This window comes from Myxocyprinus asiaticus, chromosome 6, assembly GCF_019703515.2.
Source record: "Myxocyprinus asiaticus isolate MX2 ecotype Aquarium Trade chromosome 6, UBuf_Myxa_2, whole genome shotgun sequence".
In the NCBI taxonomy this organism is placed as follows: domain Eukaryota; kingdom Metazoa; phylum Chordata; class Actinopteri; order Cypriniformes; family Catostomidae; genus Myxocyprinus; species Myxocyprinus asiaticus.
Genome location: NC_059349.1, coordinates 33,963,064 through 33,988,311, shown reverse-complemented (window position 1 = coordinate 33,988,311; position 25,248 = coordinate 33,963,064). Strand labels below are relative to the sequence as shown.

Sequence of the window (25,248 nt, the reverse complement as noted above, 5' to 3'; positions counted from 1 at the left end):
TATCGTTATGTTGCAAACTGTCTTGGCACGAGCGCCATATTTTCAAGGTTTATGCTATTATAATTTTGCCATTTTCATGCATTAATGATGAAGTTGACAGTTTAATTAGGCTACAAACAATAATGTGCTTGTCTGGCACCTGTCAAATGAACTATTGCATTTTTGGTTTTATCTTTGTAGGGAATGTATCTGATTGAATTTATTGCATTATTCAAAGCTGTCTATTGTGACCCCATGTGACTACACCTTTTTGAATAGCACAGAATAAACAAGTCTCGTAATAAGGGTTACAACCAGTTGGTTAATTATCTGTCACAAAACTTCCTAACAGGGACGGTTGCTTTGATCTCGATGTTCTTTTAACTTTATGAGTCCATTACCATGTGCAACTGCTGATAAACGTTCTTGTTTAATACAACATGTGGTCTGCATTTTGTCTACGTACAGCGTAACAGTGTTGTTCAACTGAGCTCATGTGTTTCCAAAACCATCCTCCAGCACCCCTTCACTCTGATTGAATGGGACATTGGCACATTACAGTATGAGTCTTTATAGGGGTCCTTAAAGGGGGTCTCCTACTACGGGAAGCGATTTGAACTCGAGGAATTTCTCTTCATTTCAATGTATTTTAATTACTAAGAGTTTTTATAGCATTCCTAAATACCTGCACTGGGGTGATCTTATAATAATAACTGTTTTTGTGTGTGTGTGTGTGTGTGTGTGTGTTTCACTTTAATTCCTCACTTTAGTGTAAACTTTATTTTCCTTCACACCGACATACAGTAGGTGTAGGCAATATAAGCAAAAATCTATATTGCAATATTTAGTACATTTTTTATCGATGTTGAAATATATCACAATCTTATAAAAAAAAAAAAAATCCTTTTTAAATATTCCTTTTTAAAATTATGTCCAAAATAATGGTAGACTTTTTGTCATGATATATCAGATGCACCCATGAGCCAAAACATTCTGACCACCTGCCTAATATGCTGTTGGTCCTCCGCGTGCCGCCAAAACAGTGCAGATCCTCCGAGAAATGGTGTCCTGTGGTATCTGCGCCAAGACATTAGCAGCAGATCCTTCAAGTTTTGTAAGATGTGAGGTGGAGCCGCCGTGGATCGGACTTGTTGGTCCAGCACATCCCACAGATGCTCAATCAGATTGAGATCTGGGGAATTTGGAGGCCAGGGCAACATCTTGAACTCTTCAACATGTTCCTCAAACTATTCCCGAACAATGTGTGCAGTGTGGCAGGACGCATTATCCTGCTGAAAGAGGCCACTGCCATCAGGGAATACCATTGACATGAAGGGGTGTACCTGGTCTGCAACAATGTTAAGGTAAGTGGCACGTGTCAAATTATTGTACACAGGAATCGCCGGACCTAGGGTTTCCCAGTAGAACATTGCCCAGAGCATCACACTCCCTCCACTGGCTTGTCATCTTCCCACAGTGCATCCTGGTGCCATCACTTCCCCAGGTAAACGCGCACATGTACATGGCCATCCATGTGATGTTCAAGAAAACAGGACTCATCGGGCCAGGCGACCTTCTTCCACTGCTCCATGGTCCAGTTCCGACGCTCGCATGCCCATTGTAGGCGCTTTCGACGGTGGACAGGGGTCATCATGGGCACTCTGACCGGTCTGCGGCTATGCAGCCCCATACGCAGCAGTGTGCGATGCACTGTGTTGTGACACATTCCTCCCGTAACCATCATTAACATTTTCTGTGACTTGTGTCTCAGAAGACTTCTGTCGGTTCGGACCAGACGGAATAGCCTTGGTTGCCCTCGCGCATCGATGAGCCTTGGGCGCCCAACACCCTGTTGCCGGTTTGTCCCTCCTTGGACCACTGTCGGTAGGTAATCACCACTGCTGACCGGGAGCACCCCACAAGCCTTTCCGTTTTAGAGGTGCACTGACCCAGTCATCTGGCCATAACAATTCTTTTTCTTTACAATTCCTGTACATTTCTCCTGCATTCAACACGTTGACAACGAGAACTGATTGTTCGCTTACCATCTAATCTACCCAGACCTTGCCATGTGGCTTTGTTAGGAGATGATATATGTTATTTGCTTCACCTGTGAGTGGTCATAATGTTTTCGCTCATCAGTGTATAACAGTATGACATTATTTACATAATTAGGTGGATTTTAATATTTATGTCACAGTATAATCCTCCTTGTCTGCAGTTTTTTTTATCTGCAGAAGCTATTTACACTAAGTGCATATAATGATAGAAGCTACTTACACTTTAACCAAAAGCAAGTGTAAAAAGTAGGTAGATGCTATTTGGACCCAGTTGCAAATAGTGGCAAGTGCTGTTTTCACCCCTATTTAAATACTAACATTCAGTATAGAGGCATCACAGTAGCGTGTTAGTTAGAGTCCTGCCAACACCCTACAGCCTACACCAGGGCTCTTCAACTACTGTACTTTCTTGCAAGGGCCAGATTATCCAGATAAAAACTTGAAGGGGGCCAACATTTTTTTCCGTATTTATCTTAGCTAGCACTTCAGTTGTAACTAAACTAAACACCCTTGATAATGTACAATTAAATCAGTCAATGTAACAAAAATAGTCAGGGGGTAAATTAGATTTTCAATATTTTTATAAGGTCTGGCCATAAATTCCTTCTGCAGCAATACCTACTTGGGATAAATTCATGCATGCAGCTTCAGTGGCACTTCACAATATCACTTTTTACCAGCACTACAGGCCTTAAACAGATTAAACATACCTGTTGAACACTTCAAGAATAGTGAATAACAGCAAACTTTACTGTGCATTCTCTTTACAGGTTCAGTTTTCATCATCAAATTCTCTTTTGTTGACTAAGATATGAGCTGCATATATGCTGACACTGACACCACTTCTGTACTCTGCAGTTAACAGTTTACATATACATTTGATTGATTTGAATAAAATGTGATCAAATACTCAACTAGACGTTGTTGGTTCAAGTTTTGCAGTGTAACTGAACAATAACCTGAAAAGCTTAAACACGCATACTCCGGGCCGGATAACTGATAGGTTGAACTGGCTGAATGGTGTTGCACGTGCCGCTGAATATTGTTAAACTCACCGGCAAGTTTTGGGCAAAGAGCTCTGTGGTGTTTCAGACTGCGACACGATATTATCAGATGAAGATGATTGCGGATTCAGCCCATGGGCCGCCAGTTGACTAGCCCTGGCCTACACCAACCTCTACCCCTAATCCTAACCTTAACCTTCCCTTAGGAAAATTAACCATGCTTTTATGACAGTAATCATAGTTTAACCATGGTATTTTGTAGTAAAATCATAGTAAACACAAAATTAACCATTGTTACTACAATATTACTATAATAAAAACATGGTTACTATAATAACACCATATATGGTTAATTTTTGAAAGGGTTAGTTTACCGAGACTTTCGCAAAAGGAGCAAAACAGGATGGGCAGAACAGTCAGACAAAAGACAGAATCTAGCTCGGGTCACTCGCACGCAAAAGCATATCCACACCGCCGTGTTGAGATCACATGAACAGCCGAATATTACTCGCTAGCACAATCTCTATAATCCTCTGTAATTGGATGCTTTTACTCACAGAATAAATTAATCATGTCTGACTGCAAATAGTGCATTTCTACAGTGACATCAGAAACCAAAAATGTTTACTCTTGCGTAATGCTTTATCTCTGTAAGGTTTCAGCAAACGTAAACAGAAATATTACTGAGTGCACCTCTAATAGGAAAACGGTTTTCCTGCAGTAGCTGAATGTCATTATTTGCTCCAAATAGGCCTACCTCATTCTATTAACATTTGGTGTGTCTGAGATTGAACTAGCCCCTGTCTTCTGAATGCCCAAAGATGTGCTGTCATTAGTTGCTTAATTATTTATTTAATCATTCTGCATTACACATAGTCTGTCAAAAAAGTCCCATTATAGCAATTCATCCAACAATTCAAATCTCTGCGAGTAAAAACACATTAGTTTCACTACGTCCTTGCAAGTTATTGCTCTAGACAAGGTCAGTCATTCAGACTTCAACCGGATGTAATTCTAAGACTTAATAACCAACTGTGAGTGCACATGGGTAATTTAATAAAGAAAATAACCAGCCATTGACACCATGGTGGTATTTGGGCAGTTTTACCTGCTATGTTCCTCACCCTCCCTACTTTCAGTGGAATTCCACCAGCTAGCACACTGGTGGTCCAGCGACAGCCCCCTTCTCAGACCCCCATCCTTTCCCAACCCAGAGTCTGTGAGGGAAGCTACACTAAAACAGAGCGTGGGAGAGAGAGACTTGACTCCGGCCACATGCGGACACGCTTTAAAAAGAGAGGGAGTGGAGAAAAGGAACATTAGAGTACGGAGAAGGAGGGAGGGAGCACTCTCTTTAGGCGGAGAGGGAAAGTGGAGCGTGAGGGAAGCCACATAGAGAGGCAGAGGTGCCCAGGAACAGTGGAAACAAAAGAGAGATTGGGAAAAAGGGTTTTTTGTTAATGGACATGGAAGATTGTGCTGGAGGAGCTCGCAAAGCTACCAAGAGTAAACTCTTTGAGTTCCTCGTCCATGGAGTGGTGAGTGAGTGAGCATGTGAAAGTGTAATGTTTGGCTTTGTTTACAGGAAATCTAGGATGCAGTGGGTGTTAGCGATCATTTCAAGGTACATTTTTTAAAAGAAAAGGAGGAGGAGGAAGAGTGTAGGAGAAGTGGTGGAAGGTTATTGTTTTTATAATATAAAGGAGGATGAGCGATAAAAGAGGGCAGCCGGTGCTGGATCGTCACCCTGTGGAAGTGCGAGAGAAGAGCGTGCAGCAAATTTTGATGGAATTTTGGTGGAAGAGAGGTGAAGGATGCTCTTTTGGTGTGGGTACAGCCTGAGAAGGGTGTGTTGCAGGAGCGAGCAGTAACCTGGGTGTAGATCGAACATTAACATTTGTTTCTGTTGTTTTATTCTCCAGTGAACGTGTAATGGAAGAACAGCTTGGTTGAAAAATTCATTTGATTGTGTGTCAAGATGTTTACTGTACAAAGATACAGTAGTTTATGGTGACTTTAGAACTTTTGGTGAACATGCTGTTATGAGGTTGCTATGAACTGCTATCATTCCATTCATTTGAATATTGGATTCTGAAGTTAGGATATCTTTGTAATACAGTGGTATTTGCAATTGGGATGTGTACTTGGAGGTTGTGTTCCAAAAGAAGCCTAGAAATAATTTAAAAAAAAATGTGTTTGCTTATATTGCATCTGATAATTATCTTGTTCAGTAACCAAGGCAGTTTCAGAACTATTACTTGAACATGTAAGATCATAACTTAAGAATTCTATAATTTCTATAATAGTTTAAGAATGTATTATTTACTAAAGCAATGATACAATGGGAACATTTCAGATCAGTCTACTCTATTCCTTAATATAAAAGTTCAGGTGAATGGGGGATCTGTAGCTTTAATTAGTAGTTTCTGGTAAACATTTCAATGGTTTCCAAATGAGAGATCTTCTCAGCTTATGTCAGTGCACTTTTCATGTTTGAATATACGTATATTTGGAATTAGTTTCTTTTTGAGACAGGTTAGAGCTTGGTTACCACTACAACTGGCAAAAATGACCTTCTGATATAAGGTGAAGGTTAAAGGACTCAAACCCATTTTTTTTCCTATTAATAAAGATTCACATTGTCCAATGCAGTAATATAACTACAGTGTGTTTGTATCTCTAAATTGATTTGGGTTTAAAGGGATTGTTCGCCCATAAATGAAAATTGTGTCATATGACTAACTTTTTTCAATGGAAAACACAAGAAGATGCTAGTAGGCAGAATTACACCATTCAGTAACCATTCACTTTTATTGCATCTTTTTTCTATGCAATGAAAGTGAATGGTGATAGAGGTTGTCTTTCTGCCTAACGTCTCCTTATGCATTCCACGGAAGAAGAAATGTCATACAGGTTTGAAACAACATGAGAATTAGTAAATGTTCCAGAATTTTCATTTTTGGGTGAACTATCCCTTTAGAAAGTGTTTTTTCTTCTTTCAGTATTCTCAGCACTGATATGCTGAGCTTGTCTGTTTCATCATTGGGAAAGGCCTTTCTCTATAAGCTGTCCTCTGGAATAAGTGTAGTACTGCAGCCCCAGTCCAACCTCCCCCTGTGCCCTGAAAACTTCCATTGCGACCTTGAGAGGCTGGGATTGGTAGAGGCATGCAGAGACATGTATCGGCACTGCTTCCCATTTCCTGCTGAGTCCACATGTTCACATCCCACTGCCTCTTCTCTAAGATGTTCTGAGATTGGACCGGCCCTGGACACCCCTGGAGCTTAGCCTACTTTGGGAAGTGTTGATTGGGTCATGAAGGTCACAGCACCATACATCTCTGGCAGAGGTGTACTGTACCCACACTATAGGGAGGACTGGAGCTGGAGACTTTGGCTCACATTCTGGATGTTTCCACAAGTTTGGCAAACATCCAGAGAGTCACAGTGACTTTGTGACTTTCTGTCGTAATGAGTCATGAACAACAGACTACAGATTATGTATTATGACTGGAATCTCGGTTAGCCATATGGCACATTGGATTCTCCTCAGTACTTCTTATTGCACATAAATCTGCACTTTTGTAAAGTATAATTGAGTATAGAAGAATGGCTTAAATTCAACAGGCTCCAGTATCACCAAAGGTAACACTAATCACCCTAATGGTGAATTCACACAAATCAAAAATTAAGCTTAAGTAGAGTAAACTATTGTTTTTAAAATTTGAGTTAACTATTAGTACAAAGTGTACAATATTACAGTGTATAAATTATATTATCAGGCATCATAACCATCTGAGTGAAAATTTGACATGGTTAATGTCTTGAATTTGTTTATTGACCTATAAGTAGTGCAGAATCTTAACTATTTCTTATTTAACCTGTATCAACAAATTTATGTTTAAAAAATGTCAAAATCCTAAAACTTCCTGTTTATTTCTAGGTTTAAATTCGATTTTGAATCACTGATTTTCAGTGTGGTCTCAGCCTTTGGACCCCAATGTCTTTGTATAGTGCTGTACACAATATAAATAATTCCAAAGCAGTTTACAAAGAATAGAAGTATAAAAAACAGAAATTAAATTCTGTAATGCCAGAAAGGATAAAGCATGTGGTCTAGATGAAATGAGAAGCTGTTTGATAGCCCAGTTTGCCCCTGTGTTTCAGTAGAGGGCAAGCAGCTGTCGGTTCTGAAGTGACAGGCACAGGTGTGAGAGGCCCTGGCCTAGTTCAACTTCAGAGAGAGGAGAGCACATTACAGTATTCATAGGGTGCTTTAGCTCTAAAGATTCATTACACGCATATGAAAAGCAACAAGTATAAAGTGAATGTATGTATCTATGTCTTCAGATGTATTGTGTGTTAGAGATATTTATGGTATACTTCCTATAGCACATGTCAAGTGAGTTCAGCAAAGAAATATGATGGTATCTGACCTTTAGTTTACTGTGACTTTTGTCCCCGCAGCGTCCAGGGATGACCTCAGGGGCACGAATGCCCCACCAAGGTGCTCCCATGGGGCCTCCTGGACCTCCATATGGAGGAACACCACCAATTCGGCCAGGGATGCCCAACCCAGCCCTAGACCCCAACAGAAAACGGCCTGCACCTACCCAGCCTGTGCAACCTCCCCCCGCCCAAAACCGACCCAGAAAGTGAGTGGCATCTGACTTCTACTCAAATAGTTCAACTTTGACCTCTCACTTTTTTCAGTTGACTTGAGATCAGTGCACACATCAGATGAGAAATAAGTAGGTCTATCAAATAACTAGTTAAATAAACTAGTATAAATAGTTATACTTAAATAATTATAAATATATATTATAAAATATTAATTCAGATAATTCAAATGTATTACATTATTGTGGCAGATGAGTAAAGCGGCCAATTCAAAAAGTGGCATTAAACTGCAATATATTTTTTATTTCCACATTATTGAACTTAAGCCTCATTGGCCTGCAGTCCACAGCAATACAATTTGCAATTGAATTCATCAATCTGTCCGAGATAGATTTATTATAAGGGCTTGTCTTAGGATGCATCAGTGTACACCTGCGTCAGATGGACGCTTTTTTAGCGTCTCACTTAGGTAGCATCTCGTTATAAACACAACGTTTCTAGGTCACTCGTTCAAGATAAACGTAGTTTAAAACTAAGAAAACACATCTCGAGATCCCTGCATTCGAAATTGTGCTCTGTCCAGCTGTGTTTAAAGCAAGAATACATTCTCATCTTGTGCCTTCGCTGGTGTCAAGCAAGCCTGAGTGTGGTTTGTTTCCTGTACAGCTGTGTGTTGCCTATACAGCTGGAATTTCGCTTGCTGCCCACTGCTGAAAACAGGTGGTACTTCAAGCTTGAAATACTCCGGTGGTTAGAATGTTCCTGTTGGGCCTTATGTGCTCAGATAGGAGACAAAGGCAGGCCTACACACAGTCATAAAGCCTGACTGAGAACTGTAGGAACACTCAAATCCTGATAACACACAAAAACGGCACCAAAATCAAACAAAGGGAGTCCAAACAGACTACAGATCCCATCAAGCCTTGCTCACTTTACATCTAGGTGTGAAATTCTGAAGGATCGAACTCTCAACTCTTATTGGATGAAAAGCACGACAGAACATGTCCCTCAACCATGATGTCATTGAAAGTATAAAACCCCGGAGATTCCTCCTAAGCCTTGCATCCAGCGGCAGTATTCGCCGTGTTTAGTTGCAGTCCTGCTGCTCCCAGGTGTAGCCTCGCTGCCCAAGGAAGTAACGTACATACCTGAACTTTGGCCATACAATCTCCATCTCGCTGGACGAGCTGAGATTCTCAGTGTTTCACCGAGCACGCTAACGGATCCAAAGGAGACCGCTGAGCAAACCGCGTCTCACCCTTTTGCCTGCAGAAGTGAAGAAAGAAGATTTCTCTTCCTTCTTCAACCGAGTGAACAACTTCACAAACTCATCAGCTTCACAGGCACGTAGTTACTTAAACACATCAGCTTTCAGAGGCATGTAGTTACTTAAACACATCAGCTTCACAAATACAACAGAACAAACGTAACAGCTTCAGGAGCACCATGGCCTTCCTTGTGCCAAACTCTCTCTCTCCTCTGCTGGTGGCATGGCTGCTTATATGCCGCTCTCCCCATGCTCACTGGAATTAGAGACAGGTGTTACACATAATCTAGCTCAGGTGCAAGCACCCTTACCGCTTTCTCTCTCTCCGGACGGACGCTTGACCATGCCCTCGCTGCCACATATCCCCACCGCCCGACTCAGGCCAGGGAGACATCGGGCCTGTCTACCACTCCCCCCCATTTCTGGAAAGGAAGTCGGCGACAGCCATGTGCGCTCCCAGTCTGTGGACCACCTTGAACTTAAATGGCTGAAGAGCTAGATACCAACGGGTGATCCCGCCCCAACAGGTAGTACCGGAGTGTGAGGACTGCCCGCTTGATGGCAAGACACTCCTTTTCTACGGCGCTGTACTTAGTCTCCCTCAGTGAGAGCTTGCGGCTAATGTACAGCACCGGGCGCTCCTCCCCCTCCACCACCTACGAGAGTACGGCCCCCAGCCCTCTGTCTGAAGCGTCCGTCTGTAAGACAAAAGGAAGAGAGAAATCGGTTGAGTGTAAAAGCGGCCCCCCGCAAAGTATGGCTTTAACCTGCATGAAGGCCTGTTGGCACTGCTCCGTCCACTGGACCGGGTCTGGAGCTCCCTTTTTAGTGAGATCAGTCAGTGGGCTGGTGACATCCGAATACTTAGGCACGAATCTCCTATAGTAGCCAGCCAGCCCCAGCAACTGTCTCACCCCCTTTTTGGTCTTGGGCCTCGGGCAGGCCACAATCGCTGCAGTCTTGTCAATTTGGGGACGTACCTGCCCGTGGCCTAAGTGGAACTCCAGATACCGTACCTCCACATGCCCAATCGCGCACTTCTTGGGGTTTGCTGTGAGTCCCGCTCATCTCAGCGATCTCAGAACCACCCTCAGATGCTGCATGTGCTGCTGCCAATCATTGCTGTAAATGATGATATCATCCAAGTAGTCAGCAGCGTAAGCCAATTGCGGTCTGAGGATTTGGTCCATGAGACGCTGAAACGTAGCTGGGGCTCCAAACAAGCCGAACGGAAGCATCACAAATTGGTGTAATCCAAATGGCATGGAAAAGGAGTTTTTTCACGGGAAATTGGTGTCAAGGGGATCTGCCAATAGTGCTTTGTCAAATCCAGTGTCGAATAAAATCGAGCAGTGCCCAACCGATCGAGCAACTCATCAACGCGAGGCATTGGGTATGCGTCAAATTTAGACATCGCATTGACTTTTCTATAATCCACACAGAACTGTACAGACCCGTCGCTCTTAGGAACTAGAACAACCGGGCTGGACCAATCGCTGTGGGATTCCTCTATTACCCCCATATCGAGCATAGCATCCAATTCTTCCCGGACAATTTTCTATTTGTGCTCGGGCAATCGGTAGGGACGTCTACGTACCACCACCCCCGGCTCGGTGTCGATGTGGTGCTGTATGAGGTTCGTACGACCCGGTAGAGGGGAAGACACATCTGCAAACTCCTTCTGCAACTTGGCAACCTCTGCGAGTTGATACGGTGAGAGGTGGTCTCCGCAAGTGACCGGGGTGAAATGATTGTGTTTTGTATTCACCTCTGGCCCGAGCTCCGCCCTCTCCGGGACTACCATAGCCAACATCACAGGGACCGCCTCGCTCCACAATTTCAGGAGGTTGAGGTGATATATTTGACATGCGCCCCCTCTATCGGTTCGCTTTACCTCATAATCTAGATCCCCCACTCTTCGTGTGACCTCAAAGGGTCCTTGCCACTTGGCGAGTAATTTGGAGCTCAATGTGGGAAGTAATACGAGTACCTTATCTCCCGGTGCAAATTCCCGCAGCCAAGTTCCCCTGTCATACAGTCGGCGCTGTCGTTCTTGAGCTTGGAGCAAATTCTCCTGTGTTAGTTGCCCCAAGGTATGGAGTTTTGCTCTAAGATCAAGAACGTATTGAATTTCTTTCTTGCTGTTTGAAGGTCCCTCCACCCAAGCTTCGTGCATAACATCAAGCACGTAGCGTGGGCGCTGCCCGTATAGCAGCTTGAATGGGGAAAACCCCATGGAGGCTTGTGGGACCTCTCGTACTGCGAATAACAGGGGATCGTGCCATTTGTCCCAATTTCTAGCATCCTCGTGTACAAACTTACAAATCATATTTTTAAGGGTTTTATTAAATTGCTCCACCAGGCCATCTGTTTGTGGGTGGTAGACGCTGGTGCGGATTGATTTAATGCCCAATAATTCGTAAAGCTTGCGTAGTGTTCGTGACATAAAGGTTGTGCCCTGATCGGTGAGGATTTCTTTCGGAGATTATTTTGAAAAGTGCCTCCGCAACACTGCGTGCTGAGATGTTGCGCAGAGGCATTGCTTCCGGATATCGCTTTGCATAGTCCACTAGGACCAATACAAAGCGATGTCCGCATGCTGACCGCTCTAATGGCCTGACGAGGTCCATTCCAATTCTCTCGAAGGGGACCTCGATCAGCGGAAGAGGGCGCAATGGCGCTTTATGGGTGGCCAGTGGATTCACCAGCTGGCATTCGTGGCATGCTGCACACCACCTGCAGACATCGCCGCCAATGCCTGGCCAATAAAAATGGGCTATTAGGCGGTTCAGTGTTTTTCTTTCCTCTAAATGACCCGCCATGTGATTATAATGAGCCGCCTGGAACACCATTTCCCGACGCCTCCGTGGTATTAAGAGCTGGGTTTTATCTTCCTTTGTTTGAGCGTCCTGCGTCACTCTATACAACCACTCGTTTATAATTGCAAAATAAGGATATGAAAGGGCGACTCCCGGCTGGAGTTGTTGACCATCAATCACTCTCACTTGGTCAATGGCGTGCTTGAGGGTTTCGTCTCGCGACTGCTCCAAAGGGAAATCCCTTTCGGGAAATCCCCCGAGGACGGGAGGGGCTGCAGCCTCTCCCCCCTCACGTCATCCTGACGTGGAGCAGACAAAGACGGCCCTGGCTCCACCTTCCCTGCCAGAGCATCGCACATCTCACATCTTATGGCTTTAGTGCAGGACCCATCCGCGCATATTCCCTTTAATACATTTCTAAACTCAGGCCAATTAGTCCCCAGAATCAGCGAATGGGTGAGGCGGGAACTAACCACGGCCTCCACTCTATGTTTTGTTCCCCAAAATTTAATAACAAGGGTCACCATAGGGTAGTTGTGAATATCCCCATGCACACACTTCACCATCACTGTTTTAGCTGTGCCCAAAGCCTTGCGTTGAACCAAGCATTGGTGGATAGTGGTTTGATTACAATCCGTGTCCACCAATGCTTGGTGAGTACACCCCTTGACACTTACCGGTATCCGGTACGCTCCGGCCCGATCGGGGGCAGCCTGCGGAATGTCGGGGATCCAGACCACCGTTCCCAGCTCCATGACAGGGCACTGATCCCAGAAGTGTCCCGGATCTCTGCAACTCCAGCAGACCGGCCCAGGTGCCACACCCGCACCTGCGTCGGCGGGCACTTCCACTTGACACTTTTGCTGCTGTGGGCGATGGGAAACCCCGTGCGCGGGGAACTGGCTTTGGTGGCAGGACTCCTCGCCTCCGCAGGGCAGAAACGGGCTCTGGGGAGAGAGCAAGAGGGGAGGGAAGAGATCGGGGGAAACATAGGGAAGGGGGAGAGAGAGTGGGAGGGCTCTTCCGCCCTCTGGTATGCCGCCAAATGGTCCTCCGCCAGTCGAACGGCTTCCTCCAGCGACACCAGGCGGTGGCATTGGACCCACTCCGCCATTCCGCTTGGCAGTCGATGGATTAGCTGCTCCAGTACCACCTGGTCGACAACTCCTGCAACGTCTCGATCCCCCGCCAGCAGCCATTTCCGGCAGGCGTCTCGGAGCCGTTGGGTAAAAGCAAACGGGCGGTCGGTCTTCTCCAGTAGAAGGGAAGGAGAACACAGGGAAGCGGGTTTTCCAGGCTCAGGTAAGATTTTTTAGTCAGCCATTTCAGTGCTTTACAACTTCACAAACTCATCAGCTTCACAGGCACGTAGTTACTTAAACACATCAGCTTTCACAGGCACATAGTTACTTACACACATCAGCTTCACAAATACAACAGAAGGAACGTAACAGCTTCAGGAGCACCGTGGCCTTCTTTGTGCCAAACTCTCTCTCTCCTCTGCTGGTGGCGTGGCTGCTTATATGCCGCTCTCCCCATGCTCATTGGAATTAGAGACAGGTGTTACACATAATCTAGCTCAGGTGCAAGCACCCTTACCGCTTTCTCTCTCTCCGGACGGACGCTTGACCACGCCCCGCTGCCACATAGGCTTATCAGTTACCATATCTAATCATGTTACTGTTTAGTTTGTAGTTGGAATTTGGAAGTTTATTGACTGCATTTTATTGATTATTAATTGATATTACTGCATCAATAAATTTTCTTATACTTTAAAGAGAAGTGTTTTGGTATTGTTCTGCATGCACCTGTGCCAAGGGCTGGCAGGGGATGTCAGTGCACGGATTGAAGCCTTCGTTGTTCCCTTTTAGAATGTCGATGTTCTCCGGATGTCGAAATTCCTAAGAGAACAATCCTATATTGAGACTGCTATACTCTCTGGTTAATAGTCCCTGATTCCAGGGTGGTGCCCCGGCAAAATTAATTCCTATTAATATTTTATTGATTGTGATAATTGATAGTTATCTTTGATGATTGTTAATTTGAAGGATTAATAAGCTAATGTTGATTCTAATCAATGTTCTATTGATTTTAATAATTAATAATTATCTTTGATAATTATTAATTATTTCTAATAACCAAACCCACTCCTGAACGAAGCCCCAACATTCCATATTAGGTCTGAGGACATGATTAATTGCGTAATTGTTTTAAATGGGCTATTATATATAATTAATCTCACTAAATTAATGTTAAATCAACAGTCCTAGAAATAAGAGACATACAATGTCCAACAGAGAACAAAGTCCTAGCTGAATTCTTACAGCCTTTCTTGGGGATCTTAAAATTGTGGGGTTAAAACGGAACATTCTTTTGCCCTTCTTAAAGACTGTAGGAAAAAGTCAACACAATCTGAAATTCAGATAGTTAGCTTTGAGATCATCTATATGGTAGTGTACTAAAAGTCCTTTTTAGCATATATAAGCAATTTAAATTGTCTTTCTCTTAAAAAAATATCGATGACTCAATCTGCACTACAAAGATTTTTGTCCAATCAAATGCTCTTTAGAATGACACTGTCCCTCCAACTGCAGCCTTTTAGCTATTTCCATCCCTTCAATATGTCCATCTTAAACTTGTTGTTTCAATAGGAAATATGTCAACACAGGAAAGAACTGCACTTGTCCAGTGTTTTGTGGTGTTTTATAGTTTTCTCAAATGTTGCTTCTCCAATGATTTGTCAACAATAGTTGCCAAATATAGTGCCCTCTAGTGACTGGAATATATAATGTCTGAATATATTATTTCTGTTATGCCCCTCAGTGAATCAGTAATTGGTTACCTGAATTACATCCCCCTAATTCAGTGGACCTCTTAAGGCATTCCGTAGGCACACTTAAGGTGCGGTCACACTACACTTTGCGCTCCATTCAATCCAATTCAAACACATCTGAATGTGTGAGACACAAGCTCATGCAAGAAATTTTGCATTTTGCCACAGACGAAAATTCAAGTTTGGTGAGTTCTGATTTTCGAATCCGGATGACGAGAAGAGGCGTCACCAATAGAAGATCGAAACGTCACGCAATGACTTTTGGCTCAATACAAGGAATACATATTTCAAAGCTGTGTGTTTTTATTGTTTCAGGAAAATTAGTAGTAGTAGTATTAATATATTTTAAAGGGATTGTTCACCCAATAATTAAAATTCTTCATCTACTATAAAACTACACTTCACATTCTGAAAGTGAAAGTGGAGATTTGTAGTAAAAAAGGATTTAAATATTGAGCAGTTTCTCACCCAAAGTGATTGCATTGCTTCAGAAGACGTATATTATACTGTACCACTGGAGTTGTATGGATTACTTTTATGCTGCCTTTATGTGATTTTTAGAGCTTTAAAGGTCTGGTCACCATTCACTTGCATTGAAAGGAGCTATAGAGCTGAAATAATCTTCTAAAAATCTTTGTTTAAATAAAGTCATACACATCTGGGATGGCATGAGGGTGAGTAAATGTTGAGAGAATTTACATTTTTGGGTGAACTATCCCTTTAATAATTATAATATAATATATACGGAATATAACCAGAAACCCCTGCACATGACAACATATCCTGTTCGTTAATTTTGTGTGGACAAAATCTAGTGTGACCGCCCTGTGACAGTGAATTCCATTCAAAATTGAGCACTGCTAGACCCTTCTTACTCAGGAGTGCATTTTAAATGAGTAATCTGAAGGGTGCAGGGCATTACTCTCTCTTATGTGCCCATTCTGTGCGACTTATACAAAGGCACATGATACTTTATTTTTGGAATTGGACTTTTACCTTGACGTCAATAAAAATCTTACTACCAAGCAATCTTAATACCTAACATTGTAGCCAATAAATTGTTGCATCATACATTGCCTATTTATGTATTGTTTGATAAAAAATTGTTTACTATCTCTCTGTGTGGAGTTTGTTTTTAAAAAAAAACATGAAAATATGTAAAGAATATTTCCCGCTTGTTGTCCTTGGGTACACAAAAGCAACTGAGGGTTTTGGTCTTAAGTAAATTCTTAAAAAATTGCCCCCAGGATCACATGATCACAAACAGCAAGATTAATTCCTCAAAATTAACAGCCTTGTGGAAGGGACATTCATAAAGGGATTCCATTGCTCACTTTAATTTAAAATGACCCTGCTAATAGCATTCCCATCCTGTAGTACTTTCAAGGGCGTAAAATTATGTTTGGAATTCACTGTTGTTTCAAGTTTTTCAGTTTGCACATCAGCTGTCTTTTCCTTTAGATTGTAATTTTCTCTCTCTAATATGTTTCTGTGCATTTAATTTGAACAATTATATGTGTGTTAGCATGTCAGTTGTCATCACTGAGGGCAGATCACTGAATCTAAAAGATCATGCTATAAAATTTTAATTGTTTAAAGGTGAAATGTGCAATTTCTGCACCACTAGTGGCACTAATCAGTATTGCAAAGATAAACAATAACTTGTTTTTAAACAAGTTTCAAACAATCCCATCAACCTATAGGAAACCACTTGGATTACCGGCAACAAATGAGATATCTGCGAAACAGGTGGACATGAGAGAAGCCCAGTCAGATCCTCCAAATGGTTCCAAGTAGGCCCTTTATTCTGCTGCATGTTAGTTTGATGATAGTTTGTTATGAACATGCCCCTGCCTGATTTAATTGTTCCCAACTTCCCGTTTGCAGCATCAAACCTCACTGACCCCTATTTCTTCCATGCATGTGTGCACTTAAGGTAATAGGTTAAAAAAGTTCAAACTAATATTTGGCTTCTCTACGGCATTCATAAAAATGGTCACAATAGTCTACATGACCTAAGAATGAGTTTTCTGTCCTAGTGCATGTGAGAGAGAACATGCAGTTATGGTCACTTAGCTGTTTGTGCAGGTTGCATGAGCCTCTTAACAGAGCATCAAATTTCAACAGATTTCTATCTAGTCCAGGCTTTTCTGATGATACTTTTGGTGAATAGTTCACAAAAAAGTGATCATTCTGTCATCATAAACTCTCCTTCATGTTGTTTCAAATACAGGTCGACCGATAGTGGATTTTGCTGATACCGATAACTGCGTTGTTGGAAAAAGCATATAACCGATTAATCGGCAGATTTTTAAATCGGTTTATAGAATGTTAAAAAAATGTCTTGGTCTTTCCTTACTATGACGGGCAAAGACAGAGACATCACCAGAGTCCAAAATTAATAAAATCCCAGATGCAGTTTATGGTTCAACCCAAAAAAAACATTAATAATCAGAAACAAAATTAAGATTTGGTTCATAATCCAGGACTTTAAACTATGAACAAGCCTAAAACACACTGGGGACAGAGACTTGGCTCCATTACAATGCTCTATAGTAAAGATACTGTATAATTAGAGAGCATTCAATTTAGAAAACTTAATTATCTTATCAAAACAACAAAATACATGTTGAACTGAGGATAAAAATATGGATGAATACTGTCAATGATAAAAGATTTAGATTTAGCAAATCCCCACGAGGTGTCCGTGATTGTTTTTATTTCACATTTATAGGCCACTTCACTGATGAAACAAGCCATTCTAACTGTAGAATCCTCCAGATCCGGCAACAGAGAGAAAAAAAAAAAGCTATCTGCAACTATCGGCATATATTTTTGCCAATAACCGATTGTTCCAAACGCAACTATTGGCACCGATTAATCGGTTAAACCGATATATCACTCTACCTCTAGTTTCAAAGCTGTACATTTTGAAGAATGTCTTGCCCACTCTTTTTCACATAATGAAAGTGATTTCATTGAGGACTGGCGCTGTCAAGCTCAAAAATGACAAAAAAGCACCAATAAAGTATTACAAAAGTGGTCCATATGATACAAGTTGTGCACTATATTCCAAGTCTTTTGACGCCATAAGATAGCTTTGTGAGATACAGACCGAAAGGCATTGTGCACTTGACATCTTGACATTTGCACAATCATTGTTGAATTTACAAGAGTTCATGAGAGAAGTAGTGATGCCTGATTCGTGACTGAACTGTTCTTTTGAGTCTTATCTTTTCAGTGAATCTTTTGATCCAATTCACATAACCCATGTAAATGACTCGCTCATGAATCGGATTAATTCGTTTCTGGAGTTGAACTCATTGACTCAATGAACCAATTGCAGTTGTTAACATTTTACTGGAGGGCAAGATTTTCAGTGAGCAACGATTTAAATTTCGGTCCTTTATGCCTTTATGCCATAATCCCGTATGGATTATGAAGACTTGGATTATAGCAAACGAGTTCTATGTACCACTTTTATGATACTAAAATTGTGCTTTTTTTGTCATCTTGACATCTCCGGTTCTCTTTCACTTTCATTATGTATATATTCTTCAGATATTCAGCTTTTGTGTTCCACGGAAGAAAGTCATACAGATTTGGAATGGAATGAGGAAGAGTGAATAATTGCAGAACTTTCTGTTCTTTTTAGTAAACTACCACCCCATTTTAGTCACCTGAATGCATTAATTATTAGTTGTAGAGCTAAAATATCTAGTATTTACAAGAGGCATTCACCCTCATACCCCCCACCACATCTCTGTTTCCACTTCTCAACCTCTCCCCGAGGAACAGTGTGGCTTGGGGTGGACAAGGCAGATCATGAGAAAGTTTATACTCAAGAGGGGGTGTGGATGTGAATGTGGACAGACATTTCCTGCTCTGATGGGGTTATGTGTTCCTCAGCTCTGGCTCTAAAGATCTCCATGTGTCCACTGGAGTGTGGCATGTCTGTCAATGGAAAAATGTTTCTTCACCAATTATATGCATCATGTTTCGGGTAGAGGAGGTATGGGTTTTTCTGAAAGAGGAAGGAACTTGGATGCAACTCAAATGAGTAGTGCACATTTTGTGATCCACATGGATACTGTGAATGTCCTGACATTCAGAGGTCACCAAACTGGTGTATTTTTAGAAATATTGTGTGCAAAGATCTGGATCTATCACAATTGATACCGATAACAATAAATGAGACAGCCAGACTGGGATTGTTCTCCCAAAAATGAAAATCTTTCATAATTTACTCAGCCGAGACTTACTTTCTTCTGTGAAACACAAAAGGAAATGTTATTTGTGCAAAATGTTCATACCGCTCTTTTCCATATAACGAAAGTGGTTGGTGACCAGGGGCTTTCAAACTCCAAAAATGACACCAAAAAAAAAAGCACAATATAAGTATCATAAAAGCAGCCCATAGGACTCATGCACTAAATTCCAATTGTAAATTCAGGTCATACATACAGTTGAAGTCAGAAGTTTACGTACACCATAGCCAAATACATTTAAACTCAGTTTTTCACAATTACTGACATCTAATCGTAGAAAACATTCCCTGTCTTAGGTCAGTTAGGATCACTACTTTATTTTAAGAATGTGAAATATCAGAATAATAGTAGAGAGAATGATTTATTTCAGCTTTATTTCTTTCATCACATTCCAGTGGGTGAGAAGTTTACATACACTTTGTTAGTATTTAGTAGCATTGCCTTTAAATTGTTTAACTTGGGTCAAACATTTTGGGTAGCCTTCCACAAGCTTCTCACAATAAGTTGCTGGAATTTTGGCCCATTCCTCCAGACAGAACTGGCGTAACGGAATCAGGTTTGTAGGCCTTCTTGCTCGCATATGCATTTTCAGTTCTGCCCACAAATTTTCTATCAGATTGAGGTCAGGGCTTTGTGATGGCGCTCCAATACCTTGACTTTGTTGTCCTTAAGCCATTTTGCCACAACTTTGGAGGTATGCTTGGGGTCATTGTCCATTTGGAAGACCCATTTGCGACCGAGCTTTAACTTCCTGGCTGATGTCATATTGAAATGTTGCTTCAAAATATTTACACATAATTTTCCTTTCTCATGATGCCATCTATTTTGTGAAGTGCACCAGTCCCTCCTGCAGCAAAGCACCCCCACAGCATGATGCTGCCACCCCCATGCTTCACAGTTGGGATGGTGTTCTTCAGCTTGCAAGCCTCACCCTTTTTCCTCCAAACATAACAATGGTCATTATGGCCAAACAGTTCAATATTTGTTTCATTAGACCAGAGAACATTTCTCCAAAAAGTAAGATCTTTGTCCCCATGTGCACTTGCAAACTGTAGTCTGGCTTTTTTTATGGCGGTTTTGGAGCAGTGGCTTCTTCTTTGCTGAGCAGCCTTTCAGGTTATGACGATATTGGACTTGTTTTTCTGTGGCTATAGATACTTGTCTACTTGTTTCCTTCAGCATCTTCACAAAGTCCTTTGCTGTTGTTCTGGGATTGATTTGCACTTTTTTAAACCAAACTACGTTAATCTCTAGGAGATGGAATGCGTCTCCTTCCTGAGCGGTATGATGGCTGCGTGGTCCCATGTTGTTTATACTTGCATACTATTGTTTGTACAGATGAACGTGGTACCTTCAGGCATTTGGAAATTGCTCCCAAGGATGAACCAGACATGTGGAGGTCTTGGCTGATTTCTTTTGATTTTCCCATGATGTCAAGCAAAGAGGCACTGAGTTTGAAGGTAGGCCTTAAAATACATCCACAGGTACACCTCCAATTAAGTACACCTCCTATCAGAAAGCTAATTGGCTAATTGTCTAAAGGCTTGCCATCATTTTCTGGAATTATCCAAACTGCTTAAAGCCACAGTAGTGTATGTAATCTTCTGACCCACTGGAATTGGATTATAGTCAATTAAAAGTGAAACAATCTGTCTGTAAACAATTGTTGGAAAAAATACTCGTGTCATGCACAAAGTAGATGTTCTAAGCGACTTGCTAAAGTTAAATCTGTGGAGTGGTTAAAAAATTTGTTTTAATGAGTTCAACCTAAGTGTATGTAAACTTCTGACTTCAACTGTAGCTTTGTGTGAGGAACAGACTAAAACTGAAGTAGTTATTCACTGAAAACCTTTCCTTGAAAAACTTAGTTGATAGCTGTGGTCACCATTCACTTTCATTGTATGGAAAAGATCAGCTTTGATATTGAGCTATAAATAACTCCTTTTGTGTTTCACGGAAGAAAGAAATTCAAACAGGTTATGACAGAACTTTCATTTTTGGGTGCACTATTCCTTTAACAATTCTCCCAAAACTAGTATATTTTGCAGCTTCTGCTGTATTTTTTATCCTTCTTCAACTCTCTCGCCTGATCACACACAGATACACAAATATACGCAGCTGGAAAAACGTCTGGATGGGTCCCAGTTATTTAGCAGATGGCCTGTGGACTCTGCTATCTGTCACCATAGTAACATGCTTTCTCTCTCTCTCTCTCTCTTTTTCTCTTTCTTTCTCACTCTTTTCCCCCATCCGTAGTGCCAAGAGAAGAAAAATGGCAGACAAGATTCTCCCTCAGAGGGTGAGCTCATTCACTATGGCTTTTATTTGTTAATTTATATTTGTTTATTCATGTATTAATTTTCTGTGCCAAGTTTAGAGTGTGATCGCATGTTACAGGTAATTATGCTGGTTTCTTTTTTTGTGGGGCAAGAAAGTAAAATGGGTGGGCAAGAGGTGTCCGAAGACTGCTCTCATGTTTTTGGTGTTCTCTGCGGGTGTGAAAATGCTTGATTCCCAGGGAGCGTGATGGCGTGTGGTTGCAAGACTGATTTGGTGAAGTGCCTCCAATGGGATGTGACTCACAATAATATGCCACAAAGGAATAGGAGGCAGGAGTTAATGTGTGTATTTAATAGTGTGTTCTAGAATATGTTGATGTGAAGGGTGCAACACATATGGGCAATATCCTCTCAATGTCTTTGTAGTATTTTCAACAAGCAAACTGTAAGATTCATTGTGATGGGGTTTATGAAGGCTTGAGGTCACTTGGGGAAGAGAGAATGATGCAATACAGTGGAAATCGAGAGAGTGTCAAGTTAAAATTTTTCTGTGCATCATTAAAGGACATACATGGTTGGTTTCAGTAACAAATCACAAAGGAGAATCAGAATGCCAAAAAGTCGTTGACTTTTTCCTTTTGCAGTCTGTGAGTGATGTGTTTTGGTTCACTAAAATTAGTAACTTATTTGGTACAGTTGTATGAGACTAGAATATTGTGGAAAATAGATAGGACTAATAATAGACTGAAATATTGGCCAGGTTGATTATTTGGCCAATATTTGGCCATTCTGAGATTATTGGTCAATTATTGCACCTGACTGGCCAATTAAAAGAATGTTCCAGGTTTAAAACAAGTTACGCTCAATTGACAGTATTTGTGGCATAATGTTATTTACCACAAAAAATTAGTTCAACTCGGCCCTGGTTTATTAAAATTTTTTAATTAAAATTGCAGTTAAAGGCACTTAAAATGGAAGTGTTAAAAATGGAACTTGTTAAAAATGGATCGTTAAAATAATCACTGTTTCAAAAGTATATAGCCACAAGATATAAACATTATATGTGCTTTTACTGTGATAAAATCAGGGATTTACCAGCGTTGCAGAGTTTACAAAATTACAAGGTTTAGCCCTATTATGTCATCATGGAAACAAAGTTGTAACAACTGATAAGTTTAGTAAGAGATTTTATTACACTAAAACCATGTTAATGTAAAATGTTTATGTCTTTTGGCTATACTTATGAAACAGTGTGTATTTTAATGTTTATGGACTGGCCCCATTCACTTCCATTGTAAGTGCCTTACAGTAACTGCAGTTTTGCTTCTTTTTGTTTTTATTAAGCAAGGGACAAGGTTTGAACCCGGAACATTCCTTGAACAGATTTTCTTGTGTCAGCCAAAATCTTTTTTTTTTTATGTAGGGAAATTTGTGGAAATATTGTGTAAAATGACTGTTCATTTAATTTCAGCAATTTTATGTACAATGGTAAGAGAAAGTATGTGAACCCTTTGGAATTACTTGCATTTATGTATAAATTTGTCTTAAAATCTGGTTTAATCTTCATCTAAATTACAATAGTGAACAAACACAATCTGTTTTAACTAATAATACACAAATTATTGCTTTGTTCTACATATGGAATACGTCATTCAAACATTCACAGTGTAGGTTGGGAAAAAGTATGCGAACCCCTTGGCCAGGGGTAATCAATTGGCGGACTCCGGTCCGGATCCAGACCGAAGGACAATTAAATCCGGACAGAGCTCTGAAGCTTTGTGCTAGTTATCTGACACCTGGCTACATGATTATGTAAGCATACGTGTATTCGCCCGCGGAGCGGGAATAAAGCACGTTCGGCACTACTCACTTTATTCCCACTCTGGGTGCGTTGCCCCTCTCCCAGCTATAGACATGAGGCGCCGCATAAAGCCTAAATTACTGTGTGTTCGAGATGCATGTGCGGTTATTTTAAGAACAGTAGCGGAGACACCGCTACAGATACTGGCATCTTTCGCTTAAACACACTGCTGTAAACAAAAATTAAGTAAAGCGAAACTATCTTCATCTGTCTGATATGTGATTCAGCCGGTTCAGCTAAGCCAGGTTTGTGTCAGGACAAGTTAACCTGCCGCCTTAAGACTATAACATCTTTTCCATCTAAATTTAGCTTCATTAATCAGCATGTTACCAGCATTCACAATAAACTGATTTTTGTTCTAATTTTGTGAAAATTAAGCAGAGACGTCATCATGGCAAGGAAAGCCTATTTATCCTTAAATTAATCAAACAGATATTTAATGCTTCACTGTTGTTATGTAAATTGTTTGTTTGTTGTTAGTAGATTCTCACTTTAAGGAAAATATAAAAATGGTCCATTCAGGCTTTTACATTTTTATATATTTTCTCTCAGGGGACACCCCTGAACCCACATATTATTTTATCAGTCAAAAGGCCGCCTATGTCCCATACATAGGTATAGATTCTGAATGTAAAAATATTTCAACAAAACTGGACTGCTTTCATTCAGCTTCAAAACAAACTGTTGATCAGACTGTGCCCTCGACTGATGAAGTCTTGATGAAATATTTTAATCTTTTGGTAGAAAAGAGCTCTCAGACTCCACTAGCTGTCTCTGGGCCCCCAATGTCCTCATTTCAGGATTTTTCTTTTTTTTCTTCTTTATTTATTTTTTTACAAAGTACTATTGCTGTCAACATGGCAAGTTATAAAAACTATTAAAAAAAGATATATAATTTCCTAGCCATATAACTACTGACACCATGCAAGCTACATACTATCTGGACCTTTGCTGGGAAGGAAATGTAGAGACCGGATCTCTTGGAACTTTAATTGAGTACCCCTGCCCTAGGCTAATAACGTCAACAAAAGCTAATTAGAGTCAGAAGTTGGCAAACCTGGCATCCAATTAATAAAACGAGATTGGAGTTGTGGGTTAGAGCCAGTGTTCATTTTTTAATTTTTTTGTTTTAGTCATAGTTTTAGTCTTTTGACGAAGATGTCGAATATGAAAATATTTCATATGTCGAATATGAAAATATTTCGTCATCTCATAGTTAGTCTGTTGTAGTCTGATGAAAATGATGTATCATTTTAGTCAGGGAAAATAAAATCTTTTAATTGACGACGATGTGCAAAGCGGACAAAAAAGTGTGTCAAACGGTAACAGACCAAACTTTAATCAAATATTCAAACATTTAAGGGGGAAAAAATTATAAACATTTTTTAATTTAAAAATGTATCAAACCTATAACTATACATAGCCTACTGTCCTTGTTGTGAAAAAATCTGAGCTCCTAAAATAATAATGAATAGACTGAAGTATTAGCTACTTTTTAGAAGTTAGCCTACTATCTGAATTCTTCATGCTTTTGAGAATTTAATTTTATAATAATAATCTTTTAATTTTCCGTGAAAGGATATTACATTGCGTGTAGCGTATTTCTTACGGAAACAGTGTATTCACAATGCAAGTTATACATATTCTGACTAGCACGTCATTTAGTTCAAGTTCACCTGTTCATTCGCTTCACTGTGCAGATTTAAGTTGTTATGTTACATATATGTTGTGGATATAGGCTACTATAGTGATTAAAATGTATAAATAGGATGCGTTTGAATGAGGTATTTACACCGTTTTGAAGTGGTTCATTTTGCCTGTGTTTAACTCACACATCTCAAGCGGAGAAATCCCCAATTATTAATGGGTTAGATGAATCTATATCTAATATCTTCTTCTATATACAGATTCTATAGATGTTTCTTCTCCTTTTCATATCTTGCACTGTTAATATCTTACAGTATCATTTTTATCTCATCATATTTTCATCAACAGTATGCTTTAATAAAATAATTTAATTATCGTCATGATAAGCCTTTTTCATCTCGTCTTCGTTATCATGACGAAATTAAAAAAAACCTTAGTCAACGAACGTTTTCGTCTGTGATTTTGTTGATGAGATTAACACTAGTTAGAGCTACTTTGACTTATAAAAAGCACTCAAACATTCTGAATTTGCTGTTCACAAGAAGAATCTGCTGACGTGGACCATGCCTCTCAGAAGATCTACGATCACGAATTGTTGCTTTGCATAAGGCT

General features: G+C 40.7%; 2 protein-coding genes across 4 annotated transcripts in view; one reads left to right on the top strand and one right to left on the bottom strand.

Moving 5' to 3' along the window:
* The window catches only part of LOC127442139 (uncharacterized), a 439,805-nt gene that overhangs the window by 179,325 nt on the left and 235,232 nt on the right, over window positions 1-25,248 (bottom strand). The gene's annotated exons all lie outside the window — the stretch shown is intronic.
* LOC127442135 (SWI/SNF-related matrix-associated actin-dependent regulator of chromatin subfamily D member 3-like) overlaps window positions 1-25,248 on the top strand; it is a 35,751-nt gene that overhangs the window by 1,024 nt on the left and 9,479 nt on the right. The window contains exons 1-4 of one of the 3 annotated variants that reach the window (XM_051699971.1): window positions 4,358-4,581; window positions 7,510-7,697; window positions 16,285-16,374; window positions 21,106-21,148. In XM_051699971.1, the coding sequence (XP_051555931.1) occupies window positions 4,504-4,581; window positions 7,510-7,697; window positions 16,285-16,374; window positions 21,106-21,148 (399 nt within the window). In that variant the 5' untranslated portion in view covers window positions 4,358-4,503. Of the gene's footprint in view, window positions 1-4,357; window positions 4,582-7,509; window positions 7,698-16,284; window positions 16,375-21,105; window positions 21,149-25,248 lie in introns of those variants that run through there. The other 2 variants (XM_051699972.1, XM_051699973.1) reach the window with 2 other exon arrangements.